The sequence below is a fragment of the Sceloporus undulatus genome, chromosome 1 (genome assembly GCF_019175285.1).
Source record: "Sceloporus undulatus isolate JIND9_A2432 ecotype Alabama chromosome 1, SceUnd_v1.1, whole genome shotgun sequence".
Lineage (NCBI taxonomy): Eukaryota > Metazoa > Chordata > Lepidosauria > Squamata > Phrynosomatidae > Sceloporus > Sceloporus undulatus.
In genome coordinates this window covers 99,331,538-99,351,224 of record NC_056522.1, presented here as the reverse complement: position 1 = coordinate 99,351,224, position 19,687 = coordinate 99,331,538, and the positions used below count along the sequence as shown (strand labels likewise).

The 19,687-nt window shown below is 37.5% G+C and overlaps 1 protein-coding gene across 17 annotated transcripts in view; it reads right to left on the bottom strand.

Annotated features, from left to right (window-relative positions):
• PTPRK (protein tyrosine phosphatase receptor type K) overlaps nucleotides 1-19,687 on the bottom strand; it is a 478,138-nt gene that overhangs the window by 20,105 nt on the left and 438,346 nt on the right. For 8 of the 17 annotated variants that reach the window (XM_042475146.1, XM_042475067.1, XM_042475316.1 and 5 more), the window contains 8 exons: nucleotides 18,776-18,787; nucleotides 15,789-15,973; nucleotides 14,122-14,209; nucleotides 11,558-11,634; nucleotides 11,340-11,357; nucleotides 7,134-7,170; nucleotides 4,448-4,545; nucleotides 3,347-3,463 (listed from right to left, as the gene is read on the bottom strand). In XM_042475146.1, coding sequence (XP_042331080.1) covers nucleotides 3,347-3,463; nucleotides 4,448-4,545; nucleotides 7,134-7,170; nucleotides 11,340-11,357; nucleotides 11,558-11,634; nucleotides 14,122-14,209; nucleotides 15,789-15,973; nucleotides 18,776-18,787 — 632 coding nt within the window. The remainder of the gene's footprint in view (nucleotides 1-3,346; nucleotides 3,464-4,447; nucleotides 4,546-7,133; nucleotides 7,171-11,339; nucleotides 11,358-11,557; nucleotides 11,635-14,121; nucleotides 14,210-15,788; nucleotides 15,974-18,775; nucleotides 18,788-19,687) is intronic. The other 9 variants (XM_042475400.1, XM_042475494.1, XM_042476425.1 and 6 more) reach the window with 3 other exon arrangements.

The following is a 19,687-nucleotide window of genomic DNA, read 5'->3' as shown; positions in this document are numbered from 1 at the left end:
CATAAGGTTCCATCAATGATCTATCCACAAAAGATAGAATGATTAGTTTCTATCCCTTTTGCTCTGGGTTTTCCAGAAAACCCAGAGCAAAACCCGGTGCAATGGGTGGTTGCTGGTACCTCTGCAGATGCAAGCCAATGAGATCAGAACAAGGATAGGTGCCTCATTCTGACTTCAGAGTGATTCACACCAGCAGTGGCAGTGCTGGCTGGCTCAGAGGGACCACAGTTTCCCATCGTCTCCAGCTGGGGGGAGGTTGAATTCACAGGGAATATGGGGGCCTGAATACTCAGAGCAGCCTGGAGTATTCCGGCAAGTGTAGACAAGCTCTATAGCTGATAGTCCTCCCCACCAACACTGCCTCTTTCAAGCCAGGTAGACGGAGCTACTAAAGGAGTTGTTGGAGAGCAGATAACTGAATGATGTGTTCAGCCCATCCTGCCAGTGGCAGGGACCCTGCTGCATCCTGTTGCAATTTTTCTTGTTGTACTAACCCTCAAAGTAGGGCACCTCACTGAATGCCCCAATCTCTAGCAACTTGTAATTCCTTAAGTTGAAATCCCTAGCTTCAGAGGTGGATTGTGTGGGTGTTTGCTGTCATGGCAATTGTGCAATGACCACAAATGTGAATTGCAATATTTATGATTTTATTGGTCTGGCTTATGACTTTGTAAATACTGAACAGGATGCTAAGCACAGTGTTTTTAATACAGAGACATCTTTTTACTGTGTGCCACCACTGCCACCACTTATGTGAAGGTGAGTCTCATTGCCCCGATTACATTTCTCTGATGGCAGCACAATGGGTCTTTTTATCCCACTGCTGCCACCAATATGTGACAGCTACCTCCCTAGTTGCCACCAAATTGAACAACGAGACCCTCAAACTTGGATCTCTCACTTGAGTGACTTCCACACTTTTCTTTTACCTCCGGACCACTCTGTAAGAAGACAGGGCACTCACTATTTTGAGTGTTCTGTGCAATATAAGTATTATTAGTCCCTGGTAGCATTTGGCTTATAGTTTCTTAAAATATCTCAAGTGACCACATGTTGAACCAAAACAAAAGAAAACTTTTTTATTTACAAGACAACTGGTAATCTCTCTTGTTTACAAGACAATCTCTCTTCTGGTGGATTCAGAGTTGATATGGTGTTTACATGCTTAAACAGTTACAGTTTCACATATGACTTTTGACTAGACTCATAACTTTAAATCTTTCTTGCTACTTTATGCCTTTTCCAGCCACACCAATTCACCTTCCACAGTTTTTAAGCAACCTGGGTCCTTCCTACTGCTCCTTTCAGCGGTGTATTTCAGCCACCTTGGTTGTTAAAACCCCTCAGGGCCTAATAAACCTCTAACTCAGAGCTATGATCCTATCTGGTCCCTATCCAATTCCCTATCTACCTCCTAAACACTCATCTCTTCTTATTTATACTTGCTCCTAAGAGTAGCCTCCACCTTTTCTTGGCTAAGCTCCCATTTGCTGATACTAGGCTCACTCTGATTGGATGTTGCCCATGCTCCAATCTGCCTTTTCACCACAGGGGTTTAGATGGTTGGAGAAAAAGGCAGGCAGTCAGTATGGCAGGACACGCGGCAAAATAATAATAATAATAATAATAAAAATGTAATGGCCCAGTTCAAATGGAGCATGATACCAAATATGTCTGCAGAGACATCAGGTTTGTATGCTCACCCCAGTCCCTTTTCACAGCTATGGCAAGATCAGAGAAATTTGTGGTTTCTCTGAACTTCACTGCCAACAAGCCAAGTTTCAGATATTGGTTGTTTATTAACTGACATTTAAACCTCAGTTCCCTGACTTCAGACATCAAAAGCAACTAAGACTGGAACAGATCAGGTAGACTTACAATGAATTTTTCTTTCTAGTCAGGAAAGAAAGTAGCACACAAGAAAGAGTTAACTTCTTTGCACAGAAGGCGGGGAAAGAACGCAGCAAACTTTGTCCCATTTCAATCTTTCCTTTCCCCTCTTTGCTATCCCATGTACTGCTTATGAGCACTTTAAAAAACCCAGTTCTTCCTAGGTGACCATACCCTCAGGGGACATGGCAAATTTGCTGATAGTGGGGCTGGGCTTGAGTTAACACTTTCCTGTGTACTCAACTTCTCTCTGACTGAGAAACCCCTAATCTCTTCCTCACAGGGAAAGAGAAAATTCTAAGTACAGTATAAAGATTATGCAGCTTGACCAAGTAGGAAACTATAGTTTCTTATTATATCTGATCCAGGCTAAAAAGAGCTGATAAATGCAATAAAAGCTGACAGGAGGTTTGCATAGCATGAAAGTACCCTGGCTTAATCCCAAACCAATTTTGCAAGATGCAAGAACAATAAGCACAGGAACACTATTTAGCGGGGTAAGAAATAAATGATTTGTATTGTTTTTGTTTTGCTCTGAGTCTCTTTTTATCCCATACATCATTAGTAGTTCATACATTTACTACAAACCCTCCAGCCTATACAACCATGTTAAGAAGTGTCCATTGTTTAGGATTTTTTGATGATATCTTTCAGTTTAACCATTGCATAGATACACAGGAGATTAGCCACTCAGTAGCTGCTCCCAGCCCTGAAATTTCTAGAGAGGATTGACTGGCACACTCCTTCAACAAGCAGGTTTTTATGCTTTTTATTTTGACAGGCCTTTGATTTTTTTTTTAAAACAAGAAAACAGGTCTTGTAAAATGTGCTGGACTTTCATTTGTTGTTGTTCAATTGTTTCTGTTTTAAACTGGTTTTAATTTTATGATAGTTCAACTTCTTTTTTTTAAAATTTTGTGTGCTTTGATTTTTGTTAAAACTGTGTTTTCACTGTTGTAAACTGCCTTGAATGCCAACCATTCATGATGAGATCAGCTAGACTGTAAAAAGGTGGGGGATTGTAGTCCAAAAAAACCAATGTTTTCAAGTTCTGATTTTGGTATTAACTTCCTTGACTATCAGTTCTTTGTCAGGTGTGTATCATCACACCTGTATACACAACCTATAGCTGTAATTTCCATTTGGTTTTCAAATTCAATACCCTAGCATTGGCTTATTCTTTTAAAATGTTTTTCACAACTTATTAGCAAAATGGGAATGCTATTGAGGTGGTTATGCATCAGAAGATTCTGTAGTCTGGAAAGAAAACCCACTATGTCTTGGGTAACAAAATGTAAATGGACCAGTAGGGGATTGATAGAGAGAAAATACATTAATATTTCCATGGGACCATAAAATACATTAATATTTCCATGGGACCATAAAATACATTAATATTTCCATGGGACCATAAAATGTCTAATTTACAACATGCTATAGTTTGTAAGATGCTTACCCTTTCAAGAGTGAATGTCCTGACCACATATTCTGCAAGTGGTTCCACTTCCACACAAGTAACTTTGAAGTCTCCATAAACTTCAGTGTCATCTGGCCAATATTTGTAGCATTTAACCTACAAACACCCACAAGGTGAAATCATTTTAAAAATGTCTTCAGATTAAGGAAATGCATGAACAACTGGGTCATGTTACTTTTACCTGATAACACAACAAAGCAGATTCATGTGATGAGTAAAATTACTGTTTAAGATACTTGAAAAGTAAGGGACTTTGTCTCAGACTTGATTTTACCATAAACATTTAATTCACAGCATAAAGATAAAGGTATTCTCCACTGACAAGGTTGTCAAGTCGTGTCCAACCATAACAGGCGGTGCTCATCTCTGTTACTAAGCCAAAGAGCCAGCGTTTTCAGAGACTACTCTGTGATCATGTGGCCACATGATTACACAGAACAATGTTTACCTTTCCACCGAAGTGGTAGCTATTTATCTGCTTGCATTTGCAAGCTTTTGAACTGCTAGGCTGGCAGAAGCTGGGAGCTCATCCCATCATGCAGCACCCAGGCCTTGAACTGCCAACCTGCCAATCTTGTAATCAACAGAGTCAACATCTTACCCACTTGAGCCACTGCACCCCCTGGCTAGGCATTCACAGCCCAGCTATACCATACATAGAAAAATCATTTTTACTTTGTTGAACTATTTTCAATTGTTTAAAAATATTTTATGAATTATGAGCCACCTTGAGATTTTTCAGACAAGACTGAAACATTTAAATAAAAACGAGTAAGGTAATTTATTATTGGGTGATTTCCCATGGTGAAGGAATGTGAAAAGAACATCAATCTGGGACATGTGTGCTGGATGTATGTACACACAAGTCCACACACAAATTATACAAACTTGTGGATGAGGTTGAACAGGTGCAACATGGTTCTCTAACTCTTATATATGAAGATGTTGTTACCCACTTACCCCTTGAATGTTATGTTCTGATACATGTGCTTCTAGGGCAATGTTTATTTTTGAAAGCAAAGAAATTATAAACTTTAATGTGTTTTGTATGAATCCAACATTTTCACAAGTAATACCTACCCGTCCAACTTCAACTAAATTTGTCACCATAACGATGCATGCTGATTGTTCTTGCCATATCATTCTCCAGAAATCATACACTGTTTCATGGACTGGACCTGGAAAAGAAAATGCTCTTAAATGAATGTAAAGTAACTGCAAAGCCATTGATTTCTCAAATAGTTGTCAGTTTTTCCCTTAGGTATGAAGGCTACAGTAATCCTTCCAAAACGGCTGAACTTATGCATCATTAGTGTTTAAGTATCTCATTGAAATGAGATTATTAGTTTCTTTTTAAATGAAGTAGCATTAAGTCTCTTAAACTTCCCTTATGCCAGGAAATGCCAATATCTGAGAATTAGTAGTAAAGGTTCATTAGCATAATGAAAGTCACCTTATCTTAGCTTACACTACCAACACTGAAAACCCTACTCACCTTCTGCTCTGCTGACAAGATTTATTATAGATTTATTAGCAACAACTTTGCTCCCCAATTCTCATGTTGGTGATCACAGGGAATTTCAACTGTATTGATCCCTTAAATTTCAAATTCTGGAATCTTTACCTTGTGGTTTTTGTGGGCTATACGGCCATGTTCTAGAAGAGTTTATTCCTGACATTTCGCCAGCATCTGTGGCTGGCATCTTGAAGATGGCAGCCACAGATGCTGGTGAAACATCAGGAATAAACTCTTCTAGAACATGGCCACATAGCCCACAAAACCCACAAAAAACTGTATCGAATCACATTGGTTTATTTTGGTATGAACCAACAAGGCTCTTCTTGCCAGCAACTAAATACATTTTATTAAAAAAGCCTAAAATGTTCAACTAATTTTCAACTTCAAATGTTCAACTTCAGCCTAAAATGTTCAACTAAGACCCCATACAGACAGGCCAAAATAAAGCTGCTTCGGGTTACTTTGGAGGTATCCTGTTTAAATGATGCATGCGTACTAAGAGTCCAAAAATTGCACCAAAGCTGTGCTCCAGTCCTTAGTATTGGATCGTGGCTTTGGCACAGCTTCCGGACTCTTAGGACGCATGCATCATTTAAAGAGCATAACTCCAAAGTGACCCGAAGCAGCTTTATTTTGGCCTGTCTGTATGGGGCCTAAGAGTTCAGAATAAGAAATTAAAAAGAGTAAGCTATGTCTGCCTTTTGAAAGAAACTGAATTTTGACTTTTCAGGAATAAATGATAAGCAAAGGGGATCTCTACAAATACAGATATTTTGCTATTCATTTCCTCCAACACTTTCTAGCTCCTCACCATCTATTTTCAGGTGAAATGACCAGAACTGCACACAGTACTCCAAATGCAACTGTACCACAGTTTTGTACAACTTTGGCCTGAGCAGAAGGGCCAGGAAACCACTCGCAGAACCCGTGCTTTCCTAGCCCTGGTGCTCCCCCGGGTTGGGGGATTCCCACACCAACCTGAGGCCCATGATTTGCTAGCACTCTTTACCTCGCTGTGCTGTCACTCTAACTGAGAATCCCTCCAGTCACCATGTTTTCATGTCAGACGCAGTGACTGGGGAGATGGGCTTCTCATTTGACACAATGGCTGGCAAGGTAAGGAGCATAGTGGAGGGACCATCTGAATAGCCCATTTTTTCTGCAGATATCCTAGAAACTCAGTGCCAAACCAGGGGTTAATTACCCTGGGGTAAAGGCTCTTTACCCTGGGAACAGGCTGGATCTTCTGAATCCACATCTGGAAAGGCAGGATTGGACTTGATCCTGCCCCAGGAATTTTGGACTGTGCCACTTGATCTAGACAATACAAGGCCTGGGGGAAACCAGGCCTTTTGGCCTGTGCAGACAACCCCCAAGAACATTATAATTGTAGTTTTATTTTCTATTCCTTTTAAAATTTTGCCCAACATGGAATTTCTACCCCGCCTCTGTTTTACATCTGCTATACTGGGTGACATTTTCATCAAATTGTCCACTGTCTACTACATGTTTTCAGAATAAATCCCAGAATTGTATACATGAAGTTTGAGTGTAGATCACTTAATTCAATTGCCATTAGAATGCCCACTCTTCCAGTGTGGAGATGTTACTTGTAGTCTGTTTTTGTTCTGACCATTCTGTCTAATTTAGTGTTGTCAGCAAACCTCATCACTTCATTATTCACCACTAATTCTGGATCATTTAAAAGTTAAGTTTAAAGTCTACTTAAAGTCTCATTTAGATCTTACGGTAAACCGTCTGTAAATATCCCTGAAGTGTGAGACCTGACCAATTTATTTTTATTCTGTTACCAATCCATAAAATAGCTTCTCCTTTTATCTCATGTTAGATATGTTTGTTCAGACATTTTCATGAGGGACTTTATCAAAAGTTTTTTGGAAGTCCTTTTGGAAGCTTTTGGGTTAGTCTTGACTATGACAGGCAAAAGGGCTCCAAGGTTTCAGACAGAAGTCTTCCCAAGCCATCTTTAGAGAGATTAAGTTGAATGATTTTTGCTGAACAGTTTTCCTTCCTTCAACCACAACAACAAACTGATCTGATACATACATGTACAGGGTATTCCACATATATGCCAAAATACAAATATTATTTTCCTGTGTGATTATGTGGGGCCAGAAAGGAGGCTCCTTCAACACCCTCCATAATGGTCTAAAGCTACTTTTCAGATTCCTTTCAAAGTGGCACTTAGAAATTTGAAATATTGTATATACTTTAGCAAACTCTTACCTTGAGTTGCAATGTAATGGCTTGGTCTCTGGTACCCCTGAAAAAGCAAAATATGTTGATTTTTTTCCCAATGCATTATAAACTAAAAATGTAAAATCAAATAAGGAAAATGAAGGCACACCTAATATATTTTTAGACATTCAAAAAGAGAGGCTATTAGTAGCTGCAAATGCTAATCCAGTGAAATATATTCAGTGTAGCTCCAATCATTCAGATAACCGCAAAGTACAGTGTTGAAATTGGAATAAAGTCCAATTGATTGCAACAGATCTTATTTTAGAGTGAAGATAGTTACGACTGGATGAAAATTTCATATAACCTAATACAACACATACTATACTGATTGTCATTAGATTGGCATCAAGTGTGTCTTGTGTGAAATTGGTTGATGTTAATACTACTTTAATATCAGTTTTGTGCCAGTGTAGACTAGTAAAACTATAAGCTTTGCCTTCACTTTTTAAAAATGTAAATAGTTTTATTTGCTGCATAAAATAATCTGTGAAACAACACAGCTTCATAAGCAAAAAAAGTTCACTTGTGAATACATAAAAGAAAAAATTAGAGCCATAAATAATAAGCAAAACAGCTGAATGTTAGAGCTGGACAATGTGTATGTGTGCAGAGATTCAAAATCTACATGCAATTTCATGTAAATTTTGTGCAATGAGAAAAGCCCCAGGTGTGTGTGTGTGTATACAACATTGTATATGGAGACATGTATATATACACACATACATAGTTCTACTCAGTTTTCTCCATGATACCATTTTTTGACTAGAGGGAAGGACTTGAGGTTTCTTCAAATTATTTTGAACATTATTAACTATTAAGTTATTTTATTTCATCAAGGTGTGAAGTGTTTGCCGATAGTAAGAAGACTGTAAAATAAAGAACAACTCTCCAGGAAAATTTGTGTCCCTCAGGAAAAGGACAAACACAATTGTAAATGATGGCTAAGATTCTAGATCAGCTATTTAGCTATATAACCACCATAGTTGCTTAGCTAAGTTGACCCTGAATTATTGAGCAGCAGTGACTGTAAGAAATGGAGGGCTATTCCACCCCTCTTGCACCAGTGATCTCTGGTGCAAAAGTCAATAGCAGTATCCCTGCCATAATTCTTCCTTGTATCAGAGATTATCTGCAGGAAAGGGATGGAAATGTCAGATTGCTGCACCCAAAATGACAGAAGAACAGACCCCTGTTGCTGAGCAAGGAGTTAGGGTTGGGGGACTTTTATGACCTCTATGTATACCTCACACTATTAAATACATAGAGACCATGAATACAAATCATTTACAGATGCATAATTCTAGGTTTATGACTGCAATTGTGAATTCATAACTGCAATTGTGAATTCCAGCCAACATATTTATTGATGGTTCCCTGCAATATTTGTACAGACCATCTTCATTCTTTTTTAAAAAATACAACTGAATGAAGCAGGTTATATAATTTCTTGCTGTAAAACTCAGTTAATTGCACTAAAGAGCTACAAATAAAATGAACACCCAAAGACAAATCACCTAAATCCAATTGTTAGTCCCACCTCAAGATGAACTACTGAATAAATTTTAAATGGCAACTCAGCATACACACACACACATCTCCAATTGATTCACTCTGTGTATTCTGGTTGGGACTAGTAATTAGATTTAGGCCAATGGTCCTTAGTCCATTTGTCACTAAAACAAATAAACAAACAAACAAATAAATAATCAATCAATCAATCAATCAATCATACAAACAAATATAATAAATGTTCTTTTTTGTAAGTTTGTTACTACGTTATGCAAAAATGGCTGGATGAGTTTTCACCGAACTGGGAAAGCATCTTAGGGATGGTCTCACTTAAAATAAAGACTACAAATAGGTTTATACAACATTCACTGGAGGACAGAGGGTACACTCATTATTTTTTCCAATGCATTTTCACAAAATATAAGGCTCTCTTTGGGATGATCTGACATATGAATATACAGAATTCACTTTGTGTATGTGTTTGTGAGTGTGTGCTCCTATTTCATTAATAGAGTAGCCAGCACATTCAATGAACTGAGTTCAAAAAATTACTGTTGAAGTTTCTGTCTCTTACTGCATCATGCATAAATAGATGAACTGATTTTCAGCAATTTATAAGGGAAGCTTGAGATGACATGGCTTTTAGCTATGTGACATACTGTGCATGAAATTCAGTTTGGGGAACATCAAAACTATCTTCTTTATTCATATACAGTAATGTGTTTGATACCCCAACAGGGGAGGCATGCTTTCTCAAGGGCAAATGAGGCTGATGTGCAACATGAGCATCCAAAGAGATAGGCAATAATCTCCCAGAGCAGTTAAACTGAATGATAATTAATAATGGTTAATTTTGCTTCAAAGCAACAGTTGGTATTACAGGCAGTGTTCAAGTAATCAGTGACCTTAACATTCTGAAGTATTATTCTCCGAATAGTGCACCAGTAACTAAACACATCCAGTTTATTCTAATTATCAGGATCCTTTATGTGAAATTCTCATTAAAAATTGTATGCAGATCTGTCTTAAATGCTGAGGGACCTGTTCTGTCCATGGAGTACATTTCATGAGCTATAACTGTCTTAAAAATATTTTACAAGCATATTAATCAACAGACTGATGATTAGTTTTCAGTGGGTCTTCCAGAATGCGGCCATATAGCCTGGAAAACTCACAGAAAACTATGGGCGCTGGCCATGAAAGTCTTCGATTTCGGATTGATGTTTACCATACATATTTAAACTGTGTACTATAATCATTATTAAAGATATATTTGGACTATAGACATATTTGGACTTAACAACAAGCCAAATAATTGTCAATTGTTTCTGTTTGCAGCAGGAATGGCTAAACAAACCACAGAAATTAAGTTAATGGTTTATTTATTCTATCGTCTGACTCTAGCAGAACCTGGCCTGACTCTGTCCTAATAAGCTAGAGCACCAGCTACTTCTAGATTCAGTTGATATAACAATCCATGGAGTGGAATTCCATTGTCTGTTTAGTCACTCCTGCTGTAAGGGGTAGTGACCAGGAAGACTATAGTATATGAAGAAGAAGAGCCCTCCCTCCAGTCCATCTGCCTTGGTCCAGGGCTCAGAGGAAGAGAACAACCACTGGACCTCATCCCCTTTCCCGCCATAATTCCCGTCTCCTTTTGTGTCATGTCTTTTAGATTGTAAGCCTAAGGGCAGGGAACCGTCTAATTAAAAATAATAATCATAAACTGCTCTGATAGCCTTTAGGGCTGAAGGGCGGGGTATAAATACCATAAATAATAATAATAATAATAATAATAATAATAATAATAATAATAATAATAATATAGTCAGTGTACCACAACTTTTTGTTACATTTTAATGTGGCCAATGAATATAAAGTATGGTAATAAGACATGCCATCATTATTGGCCTTATGTTCATTTGAGCTATTTTATGTTTGTCTAACTTCCACATTTCATTATCTTCAGTAAAATTATCAAACACAATTTTCTATGATCTATTAATTTTTCTTTATTCAATAGATGTACACCCTAATTCTCAAAAACATGTCCATGATTTGGTTACAGATAATCTATGGTGGAAGTCAGGAAATCCACACTGTGTCCCTAAATATATTTGTTTGTGTATACCCTACAGATGCCACATAATAGTCAATTGACCCTTGACTTGAATTTTAAAAAAACATGAAATAAATTTTCTACATCTGAAACATTACTATTTAGACTAGCTCCCTTTAACAAAAGGAAGCAATTTCACTTCTTCCACCATACTCTTTCCATATCATAAGCAAGTCTCTTTTCCAAAGCAACACTATACATCATACTATCCAGCTTCTCACATGAAAATGGAATGCAAAATAAAAGTTAGTAACTAAAGCAAAGCAAAGCAAAGCAAAAATCAAGCAAAATGTGATTTTTCTTAAATGGATTGCGTTCAGCTAGTTTAGCTAATGATTTTCATGACTGCACTAAAGGACTAAGCTAACTTTTAAAATACAGGTACAAACATAAAATATTAGCACAAAGGAACATAGAAAAGACCAGATATATAAATGGGGTTAATTAAATGAGGCATGCACATATATCTAGTAATAAAAATTAGAGGAGTAACGCAACTGAGAATGTTTGCTATATTAAATAGTCATAACAGGATGCTGTTATTCACATATAGTGGTACTTACATCCCTGTACAGCCAAATCTACAGCCCAAATCAAAGTCAGATGTGAAAGAAAGCACAACAATGTCAGTGAGTACTAGGACGGAGAACAAGGAAAAGTGTACATTTTGTTCTTAATTAAAGGGAAAAAAAGCTGTCGTTCAATTCATAGGAACTGCATGCAGAAAAGTTTCACAGAGAGAAGCTGGAAAGAAAAGAAGCTAGTAACACAATATACTTACATCAATGTAATTTGCATTAATGTAGTCTGAAGAAGGATCATCCTCAACAGGTTGTAATATCACTCTGGAGTGATCATCTGTAAACAGTGAAATGTTGTGTTATAATGGAAGGGTCCAACAACCTTAAGTAAGCAAATACCAGCAGATGCAACAACATTTTATGGGAACCTTTCATCTATTAAACAGCAAACAATTTCACATTAGCAAAAGCAAAATGCTTTTATACCAGTTGAGGCATTCTACTGTGGTGAACATTACACATACAAACATCTTAGCAATATATAATGGCAAGTATGTATGTAAGCTTCTGCTCTACAGCAGCCTCATATATGAGAAATCTCCATGTTAACGTTTCCATGTTCAAGTGGATTTGGAAGAGTCAGTGCACATACAGAGTGGTTTAGAAAGATCACATCAAATGTTAAATATGGGGCACTGGTCAGAATGACCCATCAGTAATTTCCTAGTGCAGGCAAAAGCAGTCATAAAGAACAGTTGAGGTGAAATCCAGGTAATGTTCTGCTATCAGTGAAATGGGATGGTTTGCCCTTAAAATTTCAGTGAGTACTAGTTTGCCCTTAAAATTTGTCAATTTTATTAGGTGAGCTCCATATAATTTCAAAATTTAAAAAGAAGTGTAATTTTTCTTTATTTCTTTTATGAGAGTTGTAAACGATATGTCAAGGAACCTGAGTAAATTCAGTGCGGTAATATGTTTTTCTGGTTCAAATGCAAGACCCTTCTACATCCTGTGTTTCAAATGAATGCATAATTTACATTGTTTTTAAAATTTAAGAAAAAAGAAATGGGATGGTTTGTTCCCCTCCTCCTGTTGTTTTGCCTCATTTTTTCCCTGGATTTTTTTGCGGGAACCCTTCAAAACAGATGGTGTGAAAGGCTGCAGTGTAAGAAAAGAGGGAAAAGTTTTGCTACATGTGCTGAAGTTTGCACCTTAATACCTGATCATTTCCAAAGCTAACGTAAAAATTGGGCTTTGAAGAGTTAAGCATCAGACCACCATTGTCACTAAGATATTTAGATGGTGAAAAACCATGATCCCTACATTAGAACATATACTCTTTCAAGCACAAGAATATGATGAACATTTAAATATTAGCTATTGTCATCTGTTCCTTCTATGGCACCATGATACCAGATGCTATTCTTGTTGTACAATGGTAATAATCAAAAAGAAATGCAGTAAAATGTTAATTCAAATCTAAAACTAAAGAAAAGGTTGGTAGCAGATTTTCAGGAAACACTTCAACACTGAAGCTGTATTCATATTCATATTATTATTATTAAACTATTTATATAGCACTGTAAATTTACACATGTTATATTAAACCAGGATGATGTGAGTGAGCAGCATTGTTGTGCAGAGAGTACATTCATTGAAACAGGTAAACAAACCAGAAAAAAATACATTCATACAGATTTGTGGTTCAGTGTGCCCAAACAAGGCTTGGGCAATACCCTGGTTTATTTGGTCCACGTAGGCTGCTGCCATACTGCAGTATTAATGCAGTTTGATATCACTTTAACTATTATGGCTCCATCCTGTAGAATCCTGGGATCTGTAGTTTGTTGGGGCCCCAGAACTCCCTAACAGATAAGGCCAAATATCCCACAGCATTATGAATCCCAGAACTCCATAGCATTTACCATGGCAGTGGTATCAAATTGCATTAATTCTTCAGTGCAGATGCAACCTCAACCATAACCTCACATTCTACCTGTTCATGTACCCAGAGCCCCGACATACTACATAGTAATAGAACCATGATTTCACTTTCACAGCCATGGTTCTATCCCATGGACTATTGGAATGTGTAGTTTGGTGAAGTGCTAGACCTCTCTGTCTGATAATTCTAAATAATCTCCCCTAAACTGCCAATCCCAGGATTCCACAGCATGGCAGGTGAAGTGGAAGAATAGTGTTATAACTGCATAGTGTGATATGGCCCCTGATCAGGCAAAAGGAAAAAACAGAAAACAAACCACAAATGTGCTGAATTAACAAGCACACTGCTTAGTCAAATTGTAATTTATGAACCCATGATGGGTTGCACATAATGACATCTTCACAAGGGTCAACAAATGTGTGAACAACTTTCTGCAGTTTTTTCTTTGGTTGACTGTTGTGTGTTGAAAAGTAATATGATAACAAGTCCTTTGTTATGAAGAATTAGAATGTCACAATCTGGACATTTTACATTGCATAGAGGAGTTGCTTGAAATGGCTGCATAGCTAACCAAGTTTCACATGGCATGTTTAATATCTAAAAAGTTTAAAAAAAAATTGTTTATACAACATCTACAGAGCCACAGTGACATAGTGGCTAAACTGGTAGACCAGAACTAGGGATAACTGCTGAAATCTGTGTCACTGGATTATTTGGGTCACTTGCTTTTTTTTTACTCCATGCAGGAAAATGGATAAATAAAATGGCAGACTGACTTGGATTCCTAGAGGAAGGGGAGCAAAAACAACAACAACAAAAACTGCATATAAACCTTCTTAACCACATAATAGAATATGACTAGACAAAGGCTTAACTTACATGCTATGATGTTTCCATATCGATTCTTTGTTCTATTTTGATCCTTTTTTGCTACATCCCAAGAAGCTGACTGCCCTTCAAAGAAGCTCTTTAAAAGGGGAAGGCAAAGAAATAACATGTTATTCATAACACATTTTACTGTAACATCTAAAATACTAACATATTTTCCCTTCATACTAAATAAATAAATAAATATAATAAATATAGAACAGTTACATGAATTCATCCTAGATGATGCAGAAATCAAAATAGTCAAAGATTTCAAATACTGTGGATCAGACATTGATCAGAGACTGGAAACTGTGTCAAGAAAAAAGAAGACTAGGAATGGGAAGGGCAACTATAAAAGAAACAGTCAAAATCATAAAGTGCAAAGAAGTTAGGCTCATCCAATCCATGGTATTCCCCATCACCATGTATGAATGTGAGAGCTGAACAGTGAAGAAAGTGGACAGAAATAAAATAATCTCATTTGAGATGTGATGCTGAAGAAGAGTGCTGAGGATATACAGTGGATGGCCAAAAAGACAAAGAAATGGGTCCCAGAACTGATCAAGCCTGAATTCCCCCTGGAAGCTAAAATGACTAAATTGAGGTTATCAGACTTCAGCCACATCAAGAGAAGGCATGACTCACTAGGAAAGACAATAATGCTAGGAAAGATGGAAAGAAGTAGAGAGGAAGACTGTATGCCAGATGTGTGAGACTCAATCAGGGAGGGCCTGAACCTCCAGGAGCTCAGCAAAGCAGAGGACGATAGGGACACTTGGAGATGTCTCATCCACAGGGTTGCCATGAACCCAGGGCAACTCGAAGGCAGTTAACAACAACAGACAAAATAAAGAAAAGAAATCAGCTCCCACTGGAAACTGGTTTGCAAAGTAGCTTCTGATAGGGACAGAAGCAATCCAGAAAATAAATCTGTAGAATTCCTAAGCATTGAGCCAGGGCAGTTAAAATGGTCTCAAACTGGATTATTTCTGCAGTGTGTTTTGGATCCCAGATTCAGATCTCACAGGCATTCCTACAAAGATACCATTACCCTAGCTGAAGCCTGCCATCCATCCTTGGCTGGACTACAATGCATCCACTACAATGCTTTTCCCCTCTCCCAGGATACAGGGACAGATCTTATACACTATGCATGTGTATAGCTTTTGAAATGCTGACTATCTATTTGGGCATCCTGATTCCCATGGTGGATCACAATAAGAGAGACTTCATTGATGCTAGGATGCTAAAATCCAAAGAAAGTCTCTATTCACCAATAGGAATCCCTTTAAAAGAATTAAAAGTTATTTTAAGCGTAGTTAAAGAAAATTTGATCCAGAACAGGAGACATTTGATAGAACTAATATGTTCTTGACTATAGCTCCTGGGCATGTACTGGAGTTACCAGGCAGCAATAGTATGATGGCACACTCTTCCCAACCCATTTCTTTTTCTAATAACATTTCACTTAAAGCAATGGAAGTTAACAGTACTCCCCTGGATTCTTTCACTGATTCATGGCTCACTGAGAAGTGGTATTTTAAAAATTTAATCCTATTAAACATTCATTTTAATCTTCTTGTAATTAAGAACTCTCTTTGCAAAGTAGAAGCTGTACTCTCACAGGGCCTCTACCTCCTAAGCCATTAAAAAAGAGTTGCAGCTAACATTTTTACCTCATATTCTTCCTTAAAACCATAGCTATCAGATGTTTTCATGAGGTTAATATGCTGCAGCAAATCAGCAACTCGGATAGCAGGATGTAGTTGGCCTGTCTGGTATGGGGATTCTGTTCCTTCACAGAGATAGCGGGGCACATCTAACAGGCGACTTGACTCTGCTGTTGCACTGTGGTTTTCATCTGTGGTCAGAAGATCCCAGAGAATAAAGCAGTGTTCAGTAATAGTGAAACTTACATTACCTGAGGCATGGACCTATTTTCACGTAGCTTGTTGCAACACTTTGCAAAACTTTTGGATACAATTAAAACATACCAGAAACAGGTATTCTTATTATACAGTAGTTACAAAACACTGAATATGCAGGTACACAATAAGAAGTTTTTAATTCAGTATTCAACAGTAAATGGGTGAACTCTGCTTTTAGAATTCAGAAACATAGCCATGTTAGTCTTGAATATCAGTATACAAAGGGATCTTATAGCACCTTTGAGACTGAGCGAAAACCATGGTAGCATAAGCTTTCATCGACTTGGTCTACTCTTTCACCATGCATTTGAGGAAGTAGATCAAGTCTACAAAGCTTATACTACAATGTCTTCTGCTCAGTTAGTCTCAAATGTGTTACAAGATCCCTTTGGACTCTGCTTTTAGTTTCAGTTGGCCAACTCTAGTTCAGTAGATTGACAGATTAAGTTTAATATCCAGCCAAAGTTTTTTCATAGTTTGTTGGTATTTGGTTACAATATCATTGCAACTTCTATGCGCCCTTGACACTTCCTTTACATTATGTAATATTCCTTATCCATTATTTATGGGCTTTGGAGTCGGTTGACCCTCCAAACATGCTATAAGCTGAAAACGTAGTCTCTGTGAACTGCCTACCCTTAAGCATGAGATGAGAGAAAGAGCTTCTAGCAGTTATCTAGCTTTGTTTGGGCCTAAGGCTGTTACACATTTTATGGCTGTGGCATGAGGGCTGTACATATGCCATTTGAGATTTGTGGCTAAAATTGACTATTTTGTGCAGCAATCTTTAATATATAAAAACCTACTCTGAGACAACAGCAGGCATGTGGCACAAATTAAGTGGCTTCTATAAGAAGCAGTCTACAAACTGATCCAGAGTTGTCCAAGGACCCACTCAAAGGATATTTCTTAAGGATATAGACCTTTGAGGAAAATGGTCCAAAGAGTGCCACTATTTTTATGCTTTCAGAGTTAAAGGTACATCCAGTCATACCTGGTCAGGCATTGGAAGCAGAATTGTCAATTATATGGATCTTGATCTTATCCACCAAATGCCATTTTGCAGTTTGTCCTATGTGAATGTATTGTATCTTATTAGGTCAGTCAGATGATTTTTGAGAGATCTTTTCATCTCAAAAATGTGTGTGTGTTGGAATACAGTATAAATTTTGACAAATGAATTTGCCCATATAAAACAATAGCCCTCCCCCCCAATACAACCCATGTGATGAACATAACATTACATTCTACAGAATAGAATATGGCCACAGCTTCACTTATGCATAAAGATTCGTTGTTCAAACACAGCTAAAGAACCATTACATCACTTTTCAAACATCACCTCCTTTTACATCAACTGAAACATTGCCACAGCAAGAGAGATACATCTTTAAATTTAATCAGTTGGGTTTAATTAACTTCAGAGTGAATATCAGAATCCAGTTGTCAGTCATGATAGAACACTATCTTTGTTTTCTGGCCACAGCTGCCCCAGCCAATACATTTAAATGAAGAAATCCAGATGCTCTTGTAGTGCATGGAAGAAATTTGAAAGACAGTTAACAGGAAAAAGGTGAGACTTATTTTCATGTAGTGCACACATGCACACACATCCCAGAGACAATATATACGGTAGGAGATGGATTACTTTCAAAATCAGAGTTTTAAGAATTTACTTCCTTTATCCATGCCTGCCCCTAACATGCAGAAGTCCAAGCGAACAATTCCGTGATTGGTCTCATTTCAAAATATGACACGGGGATCAAATTCCAATAAATATTAGTCAAAATGGCACAGGATGCTTTAGTTTTTAGTTATGTGGTACACCTACAATGCAATCCCAGCAATATTTAAGGGAAAGCATTATTATGGGGAGTGATCTTATTCCAGTGACAAGTCAGAATATAGGGTCAGGATAATAACAGTGCATGATCTCTCAGTTCCTTTAGTGTGCAATAGGGAATGTGTAATCCTCTAGTTCAGAGGTGGGCAAAGTGTCTCCCCAGCTGTTTTTATGCCCCCCTGGGCCTACCAGGAGTCATTTTTTTTGTAAAACCTTTTTGCTCCTAAATCCCCTATGAGATGTGTGGAGGGCAAATACATCACATCTGGGAGCACATCCATCACATCTGGAGGCCCTCTATCCCCCATCAAACAAACATTTTGCAATAAAAAACATTAGAGGGCATGAGAGTATTTCTTCCATGTTTTGGACACTCCTGGTCCAATACAGACACTGGGGAGGCCTTTTTAAAGCAGGAAATGACATCTGCTCACTTCCTGTTGTGAAAAAATACCTCCCCTAACCCCTACAGGGCATTTTGATATTTTTTGTGTGGTGGGTGCAACCTTCCAAGGTCTCCTGGGGGACCAATGTGGCCCCACAACATCCCTCAGTTGTCCACCCCTGCTCACATTGGAAGGCACATGTTCTCCATGCAAATGAAACACCTCTACAAGGCTAACATCTAGTGTAACTAGAAAAGCTGTGTACTGAACCTAGTGGAGTCTTAGAGTGGCATGCCAAGGTTCAGAAGTAAATAGTCCAAGTCTTTAAAATCATTTTGTGATTTCTTGATGTCAATCTGTGTGTGACTCATTAAACCAAATAACACTGTAACAAATTAAACTCGTAATAAATACAGTATTTCATTTTTCATGCCATATATTAATTATTACAAATTTCCTTGTCAACCTTAAATCTAACCTAAAACACAGTCTCCTCAGTTACTTACCAGTTATAGGGACTGTGACCCATTGAAGCATAGAGGAGGAAATAAAACAAGAGATACCTGAAAGCTGTTGTACATTTTTTTTAAATTATGCATAGCACCACTTAAAAGTTGCAAAAATATCATAAGGGTAATAATAACTAAAGTAGTTTCTACTTTACATACATAAATCTAAATAATGTGGTGTCATTTTTAATTACTGCATGCTTTTACATGCACACACTTGAAATTATACAATATACAAAAACTGGTTGAATGCAAAATAAAAATGATACACTATTAGTGGCCACTTTATGCAATGGAATGAAATACCAAATATACAAAACGAAATGAAAAATGAATGGTATCATCAGATGTCTAATACAAATGTAAGCTCCCATGAGCTCTAGCTACGGCTTTTTCCTCACATAAATAATACTAAATTGTCAATGAAGAACAACAAAAAAAAAAAAAAAAACAACACTCTGATGTGAATGCATGCAGAAACTGTCGAGCCGCCTTTCAGTTCTTGCCCTGAAGTTGCTGTTCACAGCTGCTTGTCTCACTAAAGTTCTAACAGATTAACCTTTGCATGTCAAATGATTTGTTTCACCTAACTGAGTTGGAGGTTTTGATAGCTGTAATGTCATATCAAATATACTTGTTTAATGACAATGTGGGACTAAGAGCTTTTTGATGAAAAAAGATTAGAAAAACAGTGCCTGAAATGTGAATTTAATCTTACTGATTATTCAGATATGAGATTTATAATTTAGGATTGTAATTACTTTATTATTAAATGACCGAAAGGAGTGAGACACTGGATATTGACAGAAGATGCCATGGACCTGATGAGATGCCAAGGCACCTACGTGGGCGTCAGAACCATTTCAAGTAGGTGATCACAGCACCAGTTCAGAATCCATGAAGACCACT